Genomic DNA, 16,603 nt, shown 5'->3' with positions numbered 1-16,603 from the left:
CGTGTAGTAGTGGGAGTTGTATCGGACGAGGGTCCTCCCAGGTTTGTAAAGTGGGTAGTGGGTAGCGGGTAATGGGTAATGGGCAGGCCTTTGGGCGGCGTCCAGCGTGGGCGTGGACTTGCAGTGGTTTTGGGCGTGGCGCCTCCCGGGAAGTCGCGTGGTCTTTAAGGGAAGAAAGGCCGCCTTGGCCCTTGGGAGTTGCAGGCCCCGGCGAGGGTGGGCTTGGAGCGTGAGGGTTTGCTCGAGACGTGGTGGGGTTCAGAGGTGATCAGCCCGGCACGACGCGTAAAAGCCTCTCTTTTACCCGCATCTAAATCACCTAGGCAGACGCGTACTGACCAACAATCAACGCGATGTGAAAAGCTCAAACTTGTCAATTTTCATGTCAGTCTGATATGTATATCAATATATTGGAGTCGGAACGCGTAATATGATTTTCGAGAGGAAGTGATCTTGGGTGTGGGTGGCAGTGGTTGCGCTTGCCATGGAGAAGAGTGGGATGCGCGTGATGCGCGTGCTTTTCCCGCCATCCAAATTTTCACTCAATATCGAACAAATCACAGACCATACCCGAGTTTAGGCGATTGAGTTGTTCCGAACCTGGGCTATCATTGAGAACATGGGACACTGCTCCACTTTGAAACCAGTTCAGTGCCAGCATGTCAATTCATCACATTATTATTTCATATCTATTGCTTGTTGGATCTGGCTTGGAGTACCCATGAGCCCTGGATATTGAGACGATGCTCAAGAAGACCTCTTCTGTCTTTTTCCTTTTCCACCGCCGCTGCCGCCATCAGCAGTCGGCTTCCGTTTTCTCCCTTCCCTCCTCCAATAATCATCACGCTCTCTCTTCTCGCGTTCTGACTTCTTCTCCAGATTCTCAGCGACCTTCTTGCGGTACACCGCCCGGCGCTCCTCCTGCTTCTTGGCTCGCTTTTCCACTTTTTCATTTCGTAAAGTCTGTAGTTTTTGCATGAGATCTCGCGCCTTCTTTTCCTCTCCGCCCAGCACGACTGCTCGCTTCTGGAGATATGTCGGTGCTTTGCGTGCTTTCTGTCGAACGATCTGAGACTTGAATGGGAGGTCTGCGGCGAGCGCACGAGGTACTCGCAAAGGGTTGAAATGACGAGTAGGGCGTTCGATCTTGGTGTATGCTGAATCTTTCAATAGGGGTGTTGGGATTCCCATCGCCGCACGGACTGCTCCTGTCAGCCGCATGGCTTGCCATCCCTCTGAACCATCATTGATGCGTTCGCCTTCTCCAGAGGTTTCTCCACTGGGAGGCGCATCTAACAGGTTCGTGACTGGGTTGTAAAATCGGTGAGGCTTGACTGGGAACCAAGCCCGTAGGAAAACAATGTCAGACATGAGAATCTTGTCTTCAAAAGTTGCTCGGAAATGTCCTTCGGGTTTGCTGAGTGCTCGCTTGATCTGTCCTCGAATCCCCGACACCGTCTTGATACTGGCTCCTTCAAACTTGGCGATCTCTATTGAAGAGTTGAACATGTCTCGGATGAAAGCCGTGTTGCGGAAGATCTTATATGGATGCCCTGTAAGCTTGAGTTTCTTGACAATTTCCGTGGTCTCATCCACGTTCAAGACCACTCCAGTGGCTGCTATCCGAAATCCTGGATTGACATTCGAAAATGATTGTACACAACAGAATCCAGTATTTGGTGCAACCAGAGGACCATAGAATGTTCCAAAGCAGTGCATATGCTCAGGTGTATACTTGAGCATCCGATTTCGTGTCCGAGAATCAGATATCGAATAGAGTGGTACCGTCTGGAACCGCCGCCAGCCCAAGGAAAAGATCAACGGGTCATTTGTCTTGAGGATTTTCTTGTGCCATCGATGTCGCTTGATTCGAATATGAACATAACCAAATCGATCTTCGGTTGGTGCCAAACCGCCCACGATGACCGGCATCCGAGTGTTGAACGACCGGACAAACTCATACGGCACCTGGTCGAGGACAATTCTGGCGTACGTACCAGCTTTGAACCCCTCGGCGCGTGCTCGAGAGGCTGGATCGAGACTATCAAACTCTGCACGATTGATATCCAACTGCTTCTGGAGCATTGCCTTCTGTGCATCGTACCAGTCGTCCTCACCAAATTCTTCCTCGGCTGCCTTGACTTCGTTCTTGGTGTTGGCGAATCCTTCTCTGTCTTCTTCTTCAAATCGAAGTTTCAATTCCTCTTTCCGTTTTGCATTCTTTGTTCTTTCTTCTTCCAGCGTGGGTGCTTCTTCTGCAGCTGGTCCTTCATTTGTAGTCGCTTCCAGATCTTCGAATTCGCCATCACCTTCATCAGATTCGTCGCCAAAGCCATCCTCGCCGTCCTCTCCATCTTCGTCATCAGAACCGTCGGCGTTAGCACCGGTAGCCAAAGACCCTCGGGTGAAGCGAGACATCAGCGCTTGAATGTTGTCTTCATCTTCCCACTTGGCCGATAATGCTTCCAGGTCATATCTGGGTGTCAATCGGTCCTCGTTATCAGCATCATGATCGTTCTTTGCCCTCTTGAAGAAGTCATCTTCCGGGTCAACTTGATCGTCATCGTCTGATTTGATAGTATCGCCCCTCCACTTGGCCATGACCTGCGAGGGTGATAGAGTCAAATCGTACATAAGCCTGGATAGGTCGGCAGCCCTAAAAGCGACTTTTGATGCATGCGTTCTTCGTGCATTTTCTGCTAGGTTTTCCTTCCACCGTAGAGCTCCATCGTCGTCGTCGTCGTCGTCTTCATCGACCTTATCAAGATCATCTTCAGACAGATCAGAACCTAGGTCCTCCTCTCCGGAAACTGAACCCATGTCAGAATCGCTTTCTGCAAACTCAAGGTCGTCTGGGTCTCCGTTCGCTAGATCGTCTTTTGCGGCGAATCCAGGTCGTCCCTTGTATCCGGAGAAGCCGCTCAGGGCATCGTCTTCAACCTCCTCGTCTTCTTCGCTCTCACCACTGACGAAGCCTTCATCATCTTCATCATCCTCTTGGTCCTCAATTTCATGAGTTGTGTCTCCTTTCTGTTGCACAATCCTCGCACCCCTTTTTGTGGTCCGACCCATGTCACCTTCACCCGTGAGCTGCTTCCCACCTTGGAAGAGCCTTACACCACCTTCCGACTCTCCCAATAATCGCCTTTCCCCTTGTAGATTCATCATCAACTGTTCACCCAGCCCGCGATCCTCAACATCATCCGCCTCTCTATCAAACGTATTCGTCTTGACATCAATGTAAACGGCATCCTTATCGACCAGCACACCACCGACATCAGACATAGGCGCGAACAACACCTTCTGCTTCTCACCCAATTTCCGCCGACGAGACTTCCCCGTTGCTTTGGCAATAGCTTGGTCTAGAAACGGCGTCGGGCACGGATCTGGTAATGCCTCAATCTCTCTGACCGTCAGATCCCCCACACCAGGGACATGCACTCTGGCACCCTCAGCCGGGAAATTCGTCCCTCGCAGGTATCCATACAGCGCGACCTGTCGATCGCACTTCTCGTTCTCCTCGATCTGTGTTGGGGGCGTGACGTCCAGAAACCGATCCGCAAGACAATAAGGATGGCTGTTCCTCCACACCAGCGGACGGGGATTCTTCATGACGGAAAGAAACCTCGACAAGTTGTGCACCTCTCGATCCGGATATCGCCCATTTATAACGCCGGAAAGATAGAAAAGCTTCGCACCCTGATACAACTCACTCCAAAAACGATGTTTCAGCCTCTTCTTCGCCATGCGCAGAGTACTCTGTTTCTTGAAGAGATCCAAATGTGTCAGGATCCCAAACACGTTGCCCGGCATGCCCGACGTGCTCAGCGCATTGAGAAACTCCATCGTCTCCATCTCAAACCCGAAATTGCCATCGATCATCAGCAGCACAATGTCCGCAATCTTGGCCACATCGATCATGGCAGCCAGCGAGTCAGACGGACATTCGAAGAAGGTAAGCCGCCTGCGCTTCGACGTCACGACCGTTAGAGGGCCCGTCGGGTGCGACAGCGTCTGCTTCGAGTACCGCTTGATCAGACTCTTGATGAGCGTCGTTTTCCCGACGCCCGGGGGTCCCACGACCGCAACGACGATGGGCGGCGCTTCCTCCGGCAGGCGGTCGACCTGCGGTACATGCAGGCGTTTCTCTTTGATATCGCTCGACCGTACAGCCTGCTTCGCCAACCGCCCCGGATTCGCGACCGCAAACGCCTTCACATTCTTCTCGCCGCGCTGTGGCTTCTTCTTTTCTTTCTTCGCCCGATGCGGCCGATTACTCTGCGTCTCCATGTTGTCTCTGGTTGTCTGTCTGTGTGTTCGAGGAACGCCAGCACGCCTTCTCTTTTCTTGTCTCTCCTCTCCTCCTTTCTGTTGGGGTTTCGTTCGGCTTGAGTGGTTTACATGGGTAAGGGACTTGGAGGGTTTTAAGATGTAATGGTAATTTGTTCGTGCAACCTGCGACTTTGGCTTGCTTCCAGTGGGAAAAAAAAGTTTTGGCTGCCGTACGACTAACTATAGAAGTGGAGGGCAGCGGTGCGGAGAAGCGATTTTTTGACTATGGGAAAATTTACGCCAATCAGTTTTGCTCCTGTAGGAAGAGCCCTGAGTGAACTCCGCCGCGAATCACGTGATATGATCATCTTTTTGGTCGTGTGTGCATCCAGTTCGTCGTCTACGGAATGCTTCGAGTATTAACTGGCATTACGGACGGGCGACGATTGAAAGAGTGAAGTGAAATGTCATTGTCATTCTTCAAGAAGCATTTATGAACTCGAGAAATTGATTCGTAGCCTAGACTTTGACAAGTAATCGTAGAAGCATACAGGCCATCTTGGTCATGAGCACCAATCATCTCATCAAACCCCTCCAATGCAAATGGGATTCTTGAACTCGTCAGTATGCATCAAGCACCATCAGTCAATAATAACAGCAATCGTCGCAAACATGCACGCACACACGCACGCAGGGAGAAAGTGGAAAGTTCCTGTGTCAAGAATTCAGCGCTTTCCCTTCTTCTTGGTGGCAACCACTTTGAAAGCGGAGGTGCTCTCCTCCTTGGGCGCTGGTCCTTTCTTCGCGACCTCACTCCAGCCACCTGCACCACTCTTGTTGTCTGCACCAAGACCTGCTGGTCCGCTCGCCGCTGGTTCAACGATACCCTTGTCCGCCAATTTACGACGTCGCACAAATTCTTCTGCGAAGCGACGACCGTCCAGTGTTTGGGAGCTGGCGTAGATCGAGTCCGAAATGATCTCCACATCGGGTGGGAGCATCAGCAAATCTTGCACAAAGCTATCGACTGTAGTAATTCTCGTTAGTTTCCATCAACATATGCTCAAAAGAAATATCACTTACGATTGATGTTGCTGTTGAGCCCCTTCCCGAGTGATCCTTTGATCCATTTCGAGAACTCTTCATTCGCCTTGCTTTGATTGGGCAAGTTTGAGCTTCGAGAGGTTGACAGTGGGGGTCGGGGTTTTGCAGCACTCACAACTGTGCTGCTTACAGTACGGGTGGCTGGTTGTGGAGAAGCGACAACAGGAGGAGGGGCTTTGCTCTTTCCGTTGGATCCAACTGTCATCCATGCACCTCCAAGAGGATTTGGAACTGCTGGAGCGGCTTTGCTGGCAAGCTCTGCATAGCGTTTGCCCACTGCTGCGGATGCTGGACTGGTAGCATTTTGAATATTTGCAGAGGCAGCAGCAGCGACAGCCGCACGCTGTTTACGTGATTCTTCTTCTTTCTGAATCTGTGCAAGGGTCTTCTTTGCACTCGAACCGCTGACCGGACCAGGCTTGGCAGGAGCGGGCTTAGCACCCCAGACCGATGACTGTGTACTGACCGGAGATGATGACGCACCCCAAGTAGATGTCAATGGCAGGCCAGGTGCGGCAACTGGGGCTTGAGCTTGAACCTGTCTCTCCAGATCAGCTTGCGCCCGTCGTGCAGCAGCAGCAATCTCTTCTTGCTCGGCTGCCCGCTTGGCTTCAGCTTCTTGAATTTCTTTCAAGGATGGTCCTTTAGGATGTTCAACATTTCTCTCCGCCCAAGGCGCGATGGATGCGGATGGTGTTTCAATCGGAGTTTGGGTTGCTGATCTAGAATCGGCTGCCAGTGCATCGGCAACATGTTGCCTATTGCGCTGGGCGGCCGGGGCGGGAAGGGGGGAAATTGAAACAGGAGGGGGTTCGATGGGTGTATCAATCCTCGCCCATGCACTTTCCTCCGCAGCTGCTTGTTGACTTGCTGCAGCAATCTGCACCTGCTGAGCCAATGATAAGTTTTCGTGATCGCGTGTGGAGACCGGGGCCTTTGACGCAGTGGCCGAGCTGCTTTGATCTTCAGAATGGCGCTGAGACCCAATTGGTTGTGGGAGAGCCTCATCAGGGCCGAGACGACCAGCTTGGTTGTCCACCTCCCCACGAAGGGTGTGGAACTCTTCCAGTCGGTCGTTGCGGCCCTGCTGGCCTAAAAAAGTGTCCTGATGGCTTTGGAGTTCGGATTGTTGCTGCTGTTGCTGAAGTCGAGCTCTATCTTGTAGCATGGAAGAAATCTGTTGGGAAGATGGAGCCGCGTCCGTGGGAGCTGGGCCTAAAGGGCCGCCCGCATATGGAAGGTTGGCTCGTTGGCTGAAACTCAATCGATCCATCATGTTTTGCACATCCTCGTCACGGTTACCACCAAAAGTCTGTCCAGGGTTAGGACCTCCCGGAGGACCAAAAGATTGACCAGATGTTGGTGCCTGTGACTGTTGTTGTGGGGGTTGAATAGGTGCCTGCATTGGTGATGGCTGATAACCAGTAGGGGATGTGATACTGCCGAAGCTTGGTTGACTCTGTAATGAGTGGGCGCTTGAATGGTGTTGTAAAGAATGAAGCCCATTCTGGATCTGCATATGCTTCATCGCCATTTGTTGTTGAGCCAAATGCTCCTTTTGTCTAGCCATGAGGAATTGTTCTTCCTGCTTTCTTCTCTCCAGAGCATTCTGCTGCTCCGCAGTCAAGGTTGTACCGAAACTTGGGAAGCTGCTAGCAAATGGTGGTTGAGCAGGACCTCCGGTGCCAGCCATTGAAGTTGCCCAGTGATTGCCTTGAGCAGCGGATGGAGGTCCATGAGGAACACCGATTTGTGGTACCAGGAAAGGCTCACGAGAGTTTCCAATCCGTCTGACGAGTTGTGCTAAAGGCTCATATTCCACATCTTCCAATTTCTTCACCTGTAATTCCGCGGTGAAAAATCCAGCCTTGAACCAGTCGTGCATCTCCAAACCGGACCAAGGTCCCTGAGTGTTTCCTTGAGGATCGCGATAGATCCACCGCATCCGATCTGGCATGACCATCTGTCGTTGTTGTGCAGCTGGCATCTGGTTTGAACCACTGCTACCGCTGGATTGACTGAGGCCATGAGCAGACTGGAAGCCTTCCGTTCCCGGAGGAGCTCGAACGCCCGCTGGTTGAGGAGTGGGCAAAGCTCCTGCTTGAGCACCTGTGCCAGGTGGACCAAACCCACCAGCAGGACCGATACTACCAGCCTCTTCAACAGTGCGGACCGGCGGTGACTCTTCGAAAGCACTAGACCCACGACCGAAGCCATCCAGTGTGCGTCCTGCATTCGCGAAAGGGTCACGGCTGACATGCTGGGCGCTGTCAGGACGAGAGTCAAATGCCCCGGATGGAATATCATTTCTGCTATCTCCCCTCATTTGTTCTTGCATTGCTGGGGGGAACATGGCACCAAGTCGACTGGCGCGACCAGCTGAGCCGAATCCGCCAGAAGCGAAGAAGCCGCCACCAAGTCCACCAGCTCCAGGCGATTGCAAATCGGCAAGGGGACTGAAGATTGGATCACCAAAACCCGTACCAATACCTCGATCGAGAGCAGGCTTTCCAGAACCAATTCCAGCACCTGACCATGAAGGTCCCCCTCCAAGGCCGCCAAAACCTAAACCGCCGAAAGCGCCAGGACCACGAAGACCGGCACCTGGGCCTCTATCGTCAGGATTGGGAAACACGTTCCTACGACTTCCACCGAACGGAGGCAGACCTGAAGCTTGAGAGGCTGAATCATTCGTGTCTTGTTCATCATCTTCCAGTCGACCCTGGGGACTTTGATACGGATTCGTATTGGTTGGGCTCATGGGTTCATGAGGATTGAAACGGCCATGTGGTGTCTGCTGGTACGAGTCGTCGTTGCCAAAGTCTCGGGTTCCAACATTTGAAGCAGGTCCGTACGCAGAAAAGCCCATTTGTTCGATACCTTGGGTGACTGGAACGTCATCTTGAGATCCTCCAAGAGCAGCACTGCCGCTACGACCCGGAATTTCCGCATAAGGATTGGTCTCGCTACGGCCTGGACGTGTTGACAGTCCTTCTCGTGATCGTAGGTGAGCTGCGTCCGCATCCTCCTCGGGGAGTTTCTCCAGAGCTCCGAATGATGCCTTATCCTTGAGCCCTTGACTGATATCCTCCGAGCTTGTCTTGGAGAGAAGGTCTTTGAAACGACTACCACCACGAGCACTCCCAAATCCGGGTCTTTTGTCGGCGGGTTCAGTTGGAGTGGTTGCAGATCCGATTGCAAAGCTACCGAAACTTCCCATGGACCCAAAGCCGCCAGATTGCGTACCAGCAGACCACGGCGATCCAGACGGAGGATGTAAACCTGCACTTAGAGGGCCAGTGACCGATCTGCGTGGTCCAGGAAACTGTGACTGTGAATCAGTAGCTTCATCTCCTTCGCGGTCGTCCTTGGAAGGCGGTGTGGCTTCCTCGTCCTTGTAATCTGTCCGGCGGCGCAACAACGCTGGGGGAGGTGTCGCAGTATTGGTATCCCCGCGAAAGAAGGTCTTGCTTTCTACTGGTGATAAAGGTCCGTTACCCACATATGAATCACTTGTCTCCCTTCGTCGTGGGCCTGGTCTTGATCCTTGTGTGGCGCTATTGTAGCCTGATAACGAAGCCTTTCGTCCTGCGACCGTCCCAGCTCCCGCACCTTCTTTCGTGGTACTCTGTTGTAGTTTGATTGGAGAATTGACTGAAGTTGAGAAGAGCTATAATGCATGTCAGATGTGGGACAGCTCGAAGCGGAGCGTTTAGGGTGAACTAGATCATACCTGTCTCTCATCCTCTGTCAAGTCCGCGACACCTAAGGGATGTGCTTCAGAGTAATTCCAACAGACTTCGGGGCCAGGAACTTGGTCCTTGGATTCCCCACGCCCTGTTTGATTGGAAATGCCATTCTTCCCTTCCAAAGGATCCCAGGATCCCAAGAAGATATCCTCCAGGCTACGGTCAAGAGCTGCGGAGTCTTTCAGCGTCTGGTAAATGGACAACAGTTGTTCTTTGCTGTAGCGGATATCACCCGAGGGAAGTGATCGGGGCGAGTTGGATGGATGATTCGCATTCAGGTGAGGTGGAATGTAGACACCTCCGTGGGCAGCACTCGGTGTGGGAGGCATATCGCGCGGCTGCTGTGCTTGTGCTTGTAGATTTGAACTGGAAGGTGTGGTGGCTACAGAAGGTCTGCGGAAAGTTTGAGTAGCCCCGTTCACACGACTTCTTGACCTAGGGTTCGAAACATATCAGTTCGGGTTGTTTTCGCGGTAAAACAGGAGAGAAATAGAGGCAAAACGGATGTGGCAGAGGATATGTCATGAGGCTGGTGCTCGAAAGGGTCCGTGTCGCGCGTGGGTTTTGGAGGGTCACAAGGGTGGCCGTACCAGTCATTTCCAGCACTATTGTTGGTCCTGTTTCCTGAATTTTCACCATTTGTGCTGGCGGCGGCTGAAGCAAATGTGGAAGTAAAAGGAGTTGGCATATTTGCTGTTTCTTTGGAACAATGGAAACCACAGGGATAATCGAAGTAGCTTTGAAGGGCTAGGGGTGGAAGTGTGGAAGTGTGAGCGCGTGGTGTGTGTAAGAGGGGAAACCGAGTAGGTAGTTGCGAGATTCGTGGGTTCGTAGTAGAGGTCGTGACGACGGTTGTGTTACAGAGAAAGTGAAGGTGCTATTCGGGACGTGTGGTGTTGTCGAACAAGTAAATGATGGGTAGAAGGAGAAGAGAGAAAAATGGCTTTCGAGTTCGCCAAACTGCAGCGTGGAGTCTTCAGTTAGTGAATTATTAGTGTCAGAGCAAATACGAGGAAGCGCGCTCCAGGTGGGGATTAGTGGCCTCTCGTGATCCGCCCTCTTGCGATTCAGCCAGTCTGGAATCTTTGTGAGCCTAAGACTTTGGCTAGGCTGCTACTAATTGTCCCTTAGACATAGTCTAACCTTCAATTTTGTAATGCTGGTCATGACCCAGTTATTTAGGATTTGCGTTTGCCTATCACTGCAGGTACTGGCCTGGGCTGAGGCCTAGGTGTGTAACAAACTCCGTATTTACAACGCCTGTTGCCCCCTTTCAATTGTTTAGGAGGAATACAGAAATGCCAGTACTGTCGAGTCCATCCTTGCCTTGACCAGCCTAAGCTCGAGAGCCAGGTATTCAAGTCATCTTTCAAGCACCCAGCAATCATTCATCGAAGCCGTAACCGCGCAGAGTTGCGGAATACCAAACCTGCACCAACAGCGGCCAGACTGAGAGCAGTCAACCCCATGGTCTGGTAGCTCACTGTCGACTCCTCTACCACACGCCCAAGATGGGTCACCTGAGAGTTCGACAACTTCTTTGCCTGGGGTCCGTCAAGATCAAAATCCGACCAGTCCACTTGACTTAAAAGCTGCAAGCGAGTTTGTCAGTAAACGTACACACATAACCAACAACGCAACCATAAAACTGGAGACTAACCTTTTGATAGGCAACCACATTCCGGCTCCAGTTGTTCGTGATTTTGCCCGATTCTTTCATCTTGTACCAAGAATTACAGCCGGGGTCTGCAAAATTGCTCTTTTCCAGTTCTGACTGTATTTCATCGTTGAACTCCTTCACGCGTGATGGTTTAGGTGTGATAACCAGGTCGTCACCACTTGATTTTGCGGCGATCACTTCTTTGATCATTGCATTGATATACCTGCTTTGAGCTTCGATCATGAGTATGATGCTGTTATGACCCAAGTTGGTGTTGGGTCCGTAGAGCATGCCAAAATTTGGCAGACTTTCCACCGCAACGCCATAGAGTGCCTGTCCACCCTCTTTCCAGATGCTGCTGAGTGTGCGTCCGGCTTTTCCCGTGATCTCAATTGGGTGCATAAATTCGACAGTGCGGAATCCGGTGGCGAGAATGATAAGATCGTATTCTTCTTCCTTGCCGTCGGTCACGATACCATTTGCAGTGATTCTGTCGATCTTTCCGGTCTCAAGCTTCACGTTGTCCCGTAAGAAAACAGGAAAGTAATCATCGGTAATGATGACTCGTTTACAGCCCACGGCGTATGTAGGTTGCAGCTTCTCTTGTAGCTCGGGTCGATCTTTCAATTGAGCTTGCAAGTGTTCCTTACTCATTGCTTCAATAAATTGGGACGTGGGGGAAGTCTTGTCAAATACGGCATCGTAGAATGCCTCCCGGAAATCCATCATGTCAGCTCTCTTGCGCTGTCGGACATATGGCACCCATTTGTAAAGACTGCGTTTCCAAGGGGCAATCGCGGCGTCCAACCGGGGAATCACCCAGTTGGGTGTTCGTTGGTGAATAGTGAGGTGATCCACTTCCTTGACGATCTCTGGGATGATTTGGGCAGCAGTCGCTCCATTGCCGATTATTGCAACTTTCTTTCCACGAAGACTATAACTCCAATCCCACCGAGCACTGTGCATCAACTTGCCCTTGAACTCCCCCAGGCCATCAATGTCAGGCAACCTTGGCACGTTGAGCTGGCCGACAGCCGACACCAAAAAATCAGAGCTGATGGTATATGTGTTGGTGAACTCTGCATCTTTGCCACCTTGAACTGATACCGTTGTCTTCCATTTCTTGCTGGCGTCGTCCCACCGAGCAGAATCGACTGCGGTATTGAAGCGAACATATCGATAGAGCTCGTACTTCTGCGCAACCCGCATCAAATATTCCAGAATTTCTTCTTGTCCAGGATATTCTCGCGTCCAATCCGAATTTTGCTCGAACGAATAGCTGTAGAGGTGGGACCACACTGGAGCATCATGAGCAATCTCAAAAAATCAGAAGCCTGGAATGACGTTGACCACTTACCATCACAACAGCACCCCGGATATTTGTTATCTCGCCACGTGCCTCCGACTCCACCAGACTTCTCCAGAATGATGAAATTCCGGCAATTGTTCCTAGCAATCAAATCGATTGCTGTGCACATTCCTGAGATACCTCCTCCCACAATGACCACATTGGCCTCTGTGTAGTCCTTGTTACCCACAGGGACTTGGGGCCAAGGGCGGTCACCCGACATGGTGAGTGGCGGTATTGGAGTTAGAAGTAAGTTTGATCTATGCGATGGACAGAGGAAGACAATTGGAGATCGAGAGAAAGCTCGCACAGGAAGAGTGAAGGGAAAACAGAAATCTTGGCTCGCAGATTGGACAAGGTGATCTTGGAAGAAAAATGTTTGGTATTTAACAGGAAAACGCGTAGCTTTACCCAAGCGACCATGGCCCGAGGTAGCGATGTAGCAATCCTCTGTCAGTAATCGCTGAAGCTGGTCATCCAAGAAAGGTGGATCGCGCTGCAGGTCAAGACCGTGCCGGACTAGGGGTTTCCTCCAATTGAAAAGACACAAGTCGATCTCATTGTGCGGGGAAGGTTTTGCCACATCTGATTCGAGACTTTGGAGATTCCGAAGAGAAACTGAAGTACCGAGCTTGTTGATAAGGCATAACTCGGAAATCCGTGTAGCATCCTATCTTAGTGGTGGTTCTCTGACTCGGCTCCGCCTGACTCATCTTCACTTGTAGTGCTAGGGGTGCTAGTGATCTAACACGGTTTGGTAGTCACCTGATTAGGACTTACCCTTAGTCCGGGCTCACTCGGTGCCTAACTATTCACTGACTCTGCTGTTCTCCAGTAAAAGGCGGCATCGGTAGCAGCGCAATGTCTCCACACGCTTTGAATCAGAAGTCGTTTTGTGGACAATGCCCCAGTGGTTTGCAATTTCAGTTTTGTCATCCAAAATCTGTGCTGATGGAGATTGATTGTCCATTGCCGTGATTCATACCGGAAGACACGTATTCGCTTGGAGGTGGCGGTACCCAGGGTTTCCACCACCGTTCACCTGGGACAATCAAGTGATGAGATGTAGTTGAACAAGCCATGCTTCATCTGAGGAAGTGTATGACCAAAAAGCAGAAGAGAAAAAAGACAATGACGGAACCCCAGAAGATCCATTTGTCTTGTTTGGCCCTTCTCTCAACCATGCGGATGGTATCACCACTCACGCCGAGAGTGTTGGCGACACTGTATAGTCTTCTCTGAGTGCCCTTGAGGATCTCCCGTTGCTGACCGAGATCACCCAAGACTGCTCGTCCTCGATCTAGAAATTCGTCGATCTGAGCGTTGGCTGTACTGAAAAAGTTCTGTTCTCGCAGAGCATGATCCTCCCGATTATACTCATTGGGACCTGCGCCAAAGGACAGGCCATCGTGGGTATTGCGGTGAGCTGGAGCAAATGCACTCTGGCTGGTCACATTCGCATATGGATTCTCAGGAGTCGCGGCATGATGTGGCCGCCTACCTAGCAATTCGCTTCTGTTGTTGGCAGCAACTGCGCCTTCCCGCTCCTTTTTGAGTTGGTCAAACTGTGTTCGATAGGAGGCCAGGTCTGCCCGAAAGTTCTTGATTCTCTCAACGGCCTTGTCCTTTTTTTCTTCATTCAACTCATTGCGTGATAGATTCTGGTAGTCTTCTAGAGTGCGAGAGAAACTGGTAAGGGTAGTGGAAATCTGTCCTTGGAGTGCAGGGGACGCAGTGGCCGGCGCCTGCGCGAAGGTCTCCAGATCTCGGCGCACGGCAGTCGACTGTTTCAATGCTGAATTGAATAAAACATTCTGCGAAAAGATCAGACATTAGTTTTCTCAACGAACAGTTCTTCGACATGCATACCATTTTAAACGGGGTTACTGGTTCGTGATATGAGAAAGACACCCGAAAAGCTCCTCAAGAATACAAAGATAGAGAGCCCCAAGTTAAGAATTCCTTCTAGTGTGACATGGTGTCGGTCAAGCTAGGGACAAAAGTACAATGTGTCCTTGTCTACAACAAAATACGTGGTCAACATGGTGCAGCGTCATTGCCATGGGTGGGATAAAACGCGCCAACCAGATTCTAGGGGGAACATTGGTTATCCCGGTGCCGGGTGTTGCCAACAAATTTAGGCCTCATGCTCGCAGGCTGGCACGCCCTCTCGCCCTCTCTGTCTGCCTTCTAATACAAACGTTGTTCAAGCATCAACCATCTAGATATCAGGATAAGCTGGGAAAATGTAGGGGCTCCGGCGGCCGAAACATCATCAGGTAACCCCTATGGCAAGTCCGTTAACTCGAAACCTCCGTACTCCATTTTTGCGTTGATGGAGTGTCCCGGCGGGTTACTTTTTGTTTCTCCCCATGGCCTGGACAGACTCCCAGGCTCGCAAGTTTTGCCCGCCCCGGATACGCGCATGGCACTTGTGAGCAAAGTCAATCCCTCCCCACTACCAGTACTAGTGAGAAGAAACAGCAAGAAATCCAAGCTGAACCCGCATCGAAGACACAAGACGTTCGTGCTTGGGGGCTTAGCCCTAAAATAGAGCGGACTCGGCATGCCAGTGGTGGTTTGAATATGAATGTTGAGAAGTGCCTTTTTTCGCCCTGTCCCTCCTAGAAGTGATTTCCTGTTTGTAAGTGTCACAAGTCTGAACAGCAAACAGACTGACTTCAACCGTGGAAGTCACCACGGACACGACTGCCGGACATTGTTTTGCGCGTCTGAAGTTCATTTTCTTTCTTCTTTCGGGCTGTGATCTTCCTTGACAAATTCATCACATCACTCTACCGACACATCTTTATCCAACAAGACCTAATGAAGGACAAAAACGAACAGTGTCAAAAAGTCCTCCACCCGGGCTGAGACCACAACGGCTCGCCACTACAGTCATTGAAAATAGCGTCATATTGACTTGGGTTTGAAAAGCCGGCATCAAGTTCAACATTCTGAGCAGTGGCCGATCACCTACCCACAAGATTCTTGAGACAGGTCGAGAGTTCGACAAATGGAAATACTATCTTCCATGTCCAGGATGATCGAGAAAACATGGCGAAAGGTCAGAACTCACCAGCGAATGCTGACCTCGGCCGTTATCTGCAATCCCACACTGGTGCTTTACTCGATCAACAAAGTTCTCAATTTTCTCCGACCAAACAACCTGTACGACCTGCCTTTTGATGTCAGGATAGACCCACTGCTAGATGTCCATGCTCACGACAAATCTTGCAAAGTGTTTGTTCTCTTGATGGTCGCTCTGCAGCTGGTACTTTACGTGCCCAAAACCACTGAGTCAAGAACGACACACGTGAAAAGGGATGAGAAATTGGGGTTATCTGTTACGACCTACCCACGAGCATCACGAATGACAACGAAGAAATCACTCGAGAAGTTGAATATTCCAGGCTGTTGCAATGCTCGCGTTCCGAAAACGTAGCGATGGCAAATGGTATATTATGAAAAGCACATGGGATATCATATTCGTTGACACAAGGAGATACGGTTCAAAAGATCCTGCGCCGCAAGCCACCATGTCAAACCGAGTAGAGAGGTTGATGAAAAAAATACACAGTTTAGTCCCGCCCTGCCCTGCAGAATGACATCAATCCTCCTATTGTCACCTTCTATTTGGGAGGATACTTGTTTTCGAGTAGCCACCTAGATAACAGTCAGCCAGTCAATCAAATTGTCGTCCAGAAAATACTCACTTGCTGCCAAAGTAATCTGCAACTCCAAAGGCACCAACAACACCAGCAACAGTTCCGGCAAGCTTCCAGTCTAGTTTGCCTTCACTGTGCTTCTGGTATGCTCCATAGCCAATAGCCACGGTGGCGATACCCCAAATGACGGCGTTTCCAATAACAACTGGGTTGTCTCTGTTCTCGCTCAAGGCCTTGCCTTCTTTTTTCAGGGCACTCTTTGCCTCCTTGGCTTTGGTAGCGGCCTTCTTCTTTGCCTTCTCTGCAGCATCGGCAGCCTTTTGAGCCTCCGCACGGGCTTTGTCTTCCGCCTCGTGCTCGATTCGCTCAGCCTGGGTCTCTGTCTTGATGGCTTGGTCCTGGAAATCAGACACGACGTGACTGACATGAGGAGAATCCACGTCAATCAAGCTGGCAGATTCGGACTCGGAAGGTGCGATTTCTGGGACAGGTGGTGCGCGACTATAACGTGACGTCAGTGTTAGCACTCGTTGGACTATATCTATAATCGGTTCATTGTAGAACCTACGCCTACGCAGGGTTAGCTATATCGTCGCATCACAAGAGCATGAAAGTAGGGTACCTCTTCCGGAGACTGCTTGGGGCCCTTGGCCGCGGCCTCTGCGTAACTCATCTTGTCGGTAGTGATGAAGAATGATGAAGCTCGATTGGCACGAGAGGAGGAAGACTGGAAGTGAACAGAGCGAGGTTGAACGAGATTGCGATAATGGAAAGGATGAATGAAGGAAATCGGAGCAAAAAG

General features: G+C 51.0%; 5 protein-coding genes across 5 annotated transcripts; all 5 read right to left on the bottom strand.

Moving 5' to 3' along the window:
• Window positions 1-747: 747 nt before the first annotated feature.
• LTR84_008730 (uncharacterized protein) lies at window positions 748-4,290 on the bottom strand (the record flags this gene model as incomplete). The annotated part of the gene is made up of 1 exon (XM_064852275.1): window positions 748-4,290. One exon carries the CDS (start codon window positions 4,288-4,290, stop codon window positions 748-750), a length of 3,543 nt encoding a protein of 1,180 aa, XP_064701549.1.
• A 707-nt stretch (window positions 4,291-4,997) lies between these two features.
• On the bottom strand, window positions 4,998-9,813 carry LTR84_008729 (uncharacterized protein; the record flags this gene model as incomplete). The annotated part of the gene is made up of 4 exons (XM_064852274.1): window positions 4,998-5,299; window positions 5,356-9,046; window positions 9,110-9,560; window positions 9,716-9,813. The coding sequence occupies 4 exons, from the start codon at window positions 9,811-9,813 to the stop codon at window positions 4,998-5,000; spliced, it is 4,542 nt and encodes a 1,513-aa protein (XP_064701548.1).
• A 700-nt stretch (window positions 9,814-10,513) lies between these two features.
• On the bottom strand, window positions 10,514-12,356 carry LTR84_008728 (uncharacterized protein; the record flags this gene model as incomplete). The annotated part of the gene is made up of 3 exons (XM_064852273.1): window positions 10,514-10,717; window positions 10,786-12,083; window positions 12,143-12,356. 3 exons carry the CDS (start codon window positions 12,354-12,356, stop codon window positions 10,514-10,516), a joined length of 1,716 nt encoding a protein of 571 aa, XP_064701547.1.
• An 862-nt stretch (window positions 12,357-13,218) lies between these two features.
• LTR84_008727 (uncharacterized protein) lies at window positions 13,219-14,005 on the bottom strand (the record flags this gene model as incomplete). Its single annotated transcript, XM_064852272.1, has 2 exons — window positions 13,219-13,947; window positions 14,003-14,005. The coding sequence occupies 2 exons, from the start codon at window positions 14,003-14,005 to the stop codon at window positions 13,219-13,221; spliced, it is 732 nt and encodes a 243-aa protein (XP_064701546.1).
• Window positions 14,006-15,765: 1,760 nt separating this feature from the next.
• On the bottom strand, window positions 15,766-16,474 carry LTR84_008726 (uncharacterized protein; the record flags this gene model as incomplete). Its single annotated transcript, XM_064852271.1, has 4 exons — window positions 15,766-15,799; window positions 15,850-16,302; window positions 16,366-16,371; window positions 16,437-16,474. 4 exons carry the CDS (start codon window positions 16,472-16,474, stop codon window positions 15,766-15,768), a joined length of 531 nt encoding a protein of 176 aa, XP_064701545.1.
• Between the last annotated feature and the right edge of the window lie 129 nt (window positions 16,475-16,603).

The sequence above is a fragment of the Exophiala bonariae genome (assembly GCF_035927105.1).
Source record: "Exophiala bonariae strain CCFEE 5792 chromosome Unknown scaffold_33, whole genome shotgun sequence".
Lineage (NCBI taxonomy): Eukaryota > Fungi > Ascomycota > Eurotiomycetes > Chaetothyriales > Herpotrichiellaceae > Exophiala > Exophiala bonariae.
Note: the sequence above shows the minus strand (reverse complement) of the source record. Positions and strands in the feature narration are given on the sequence as shown.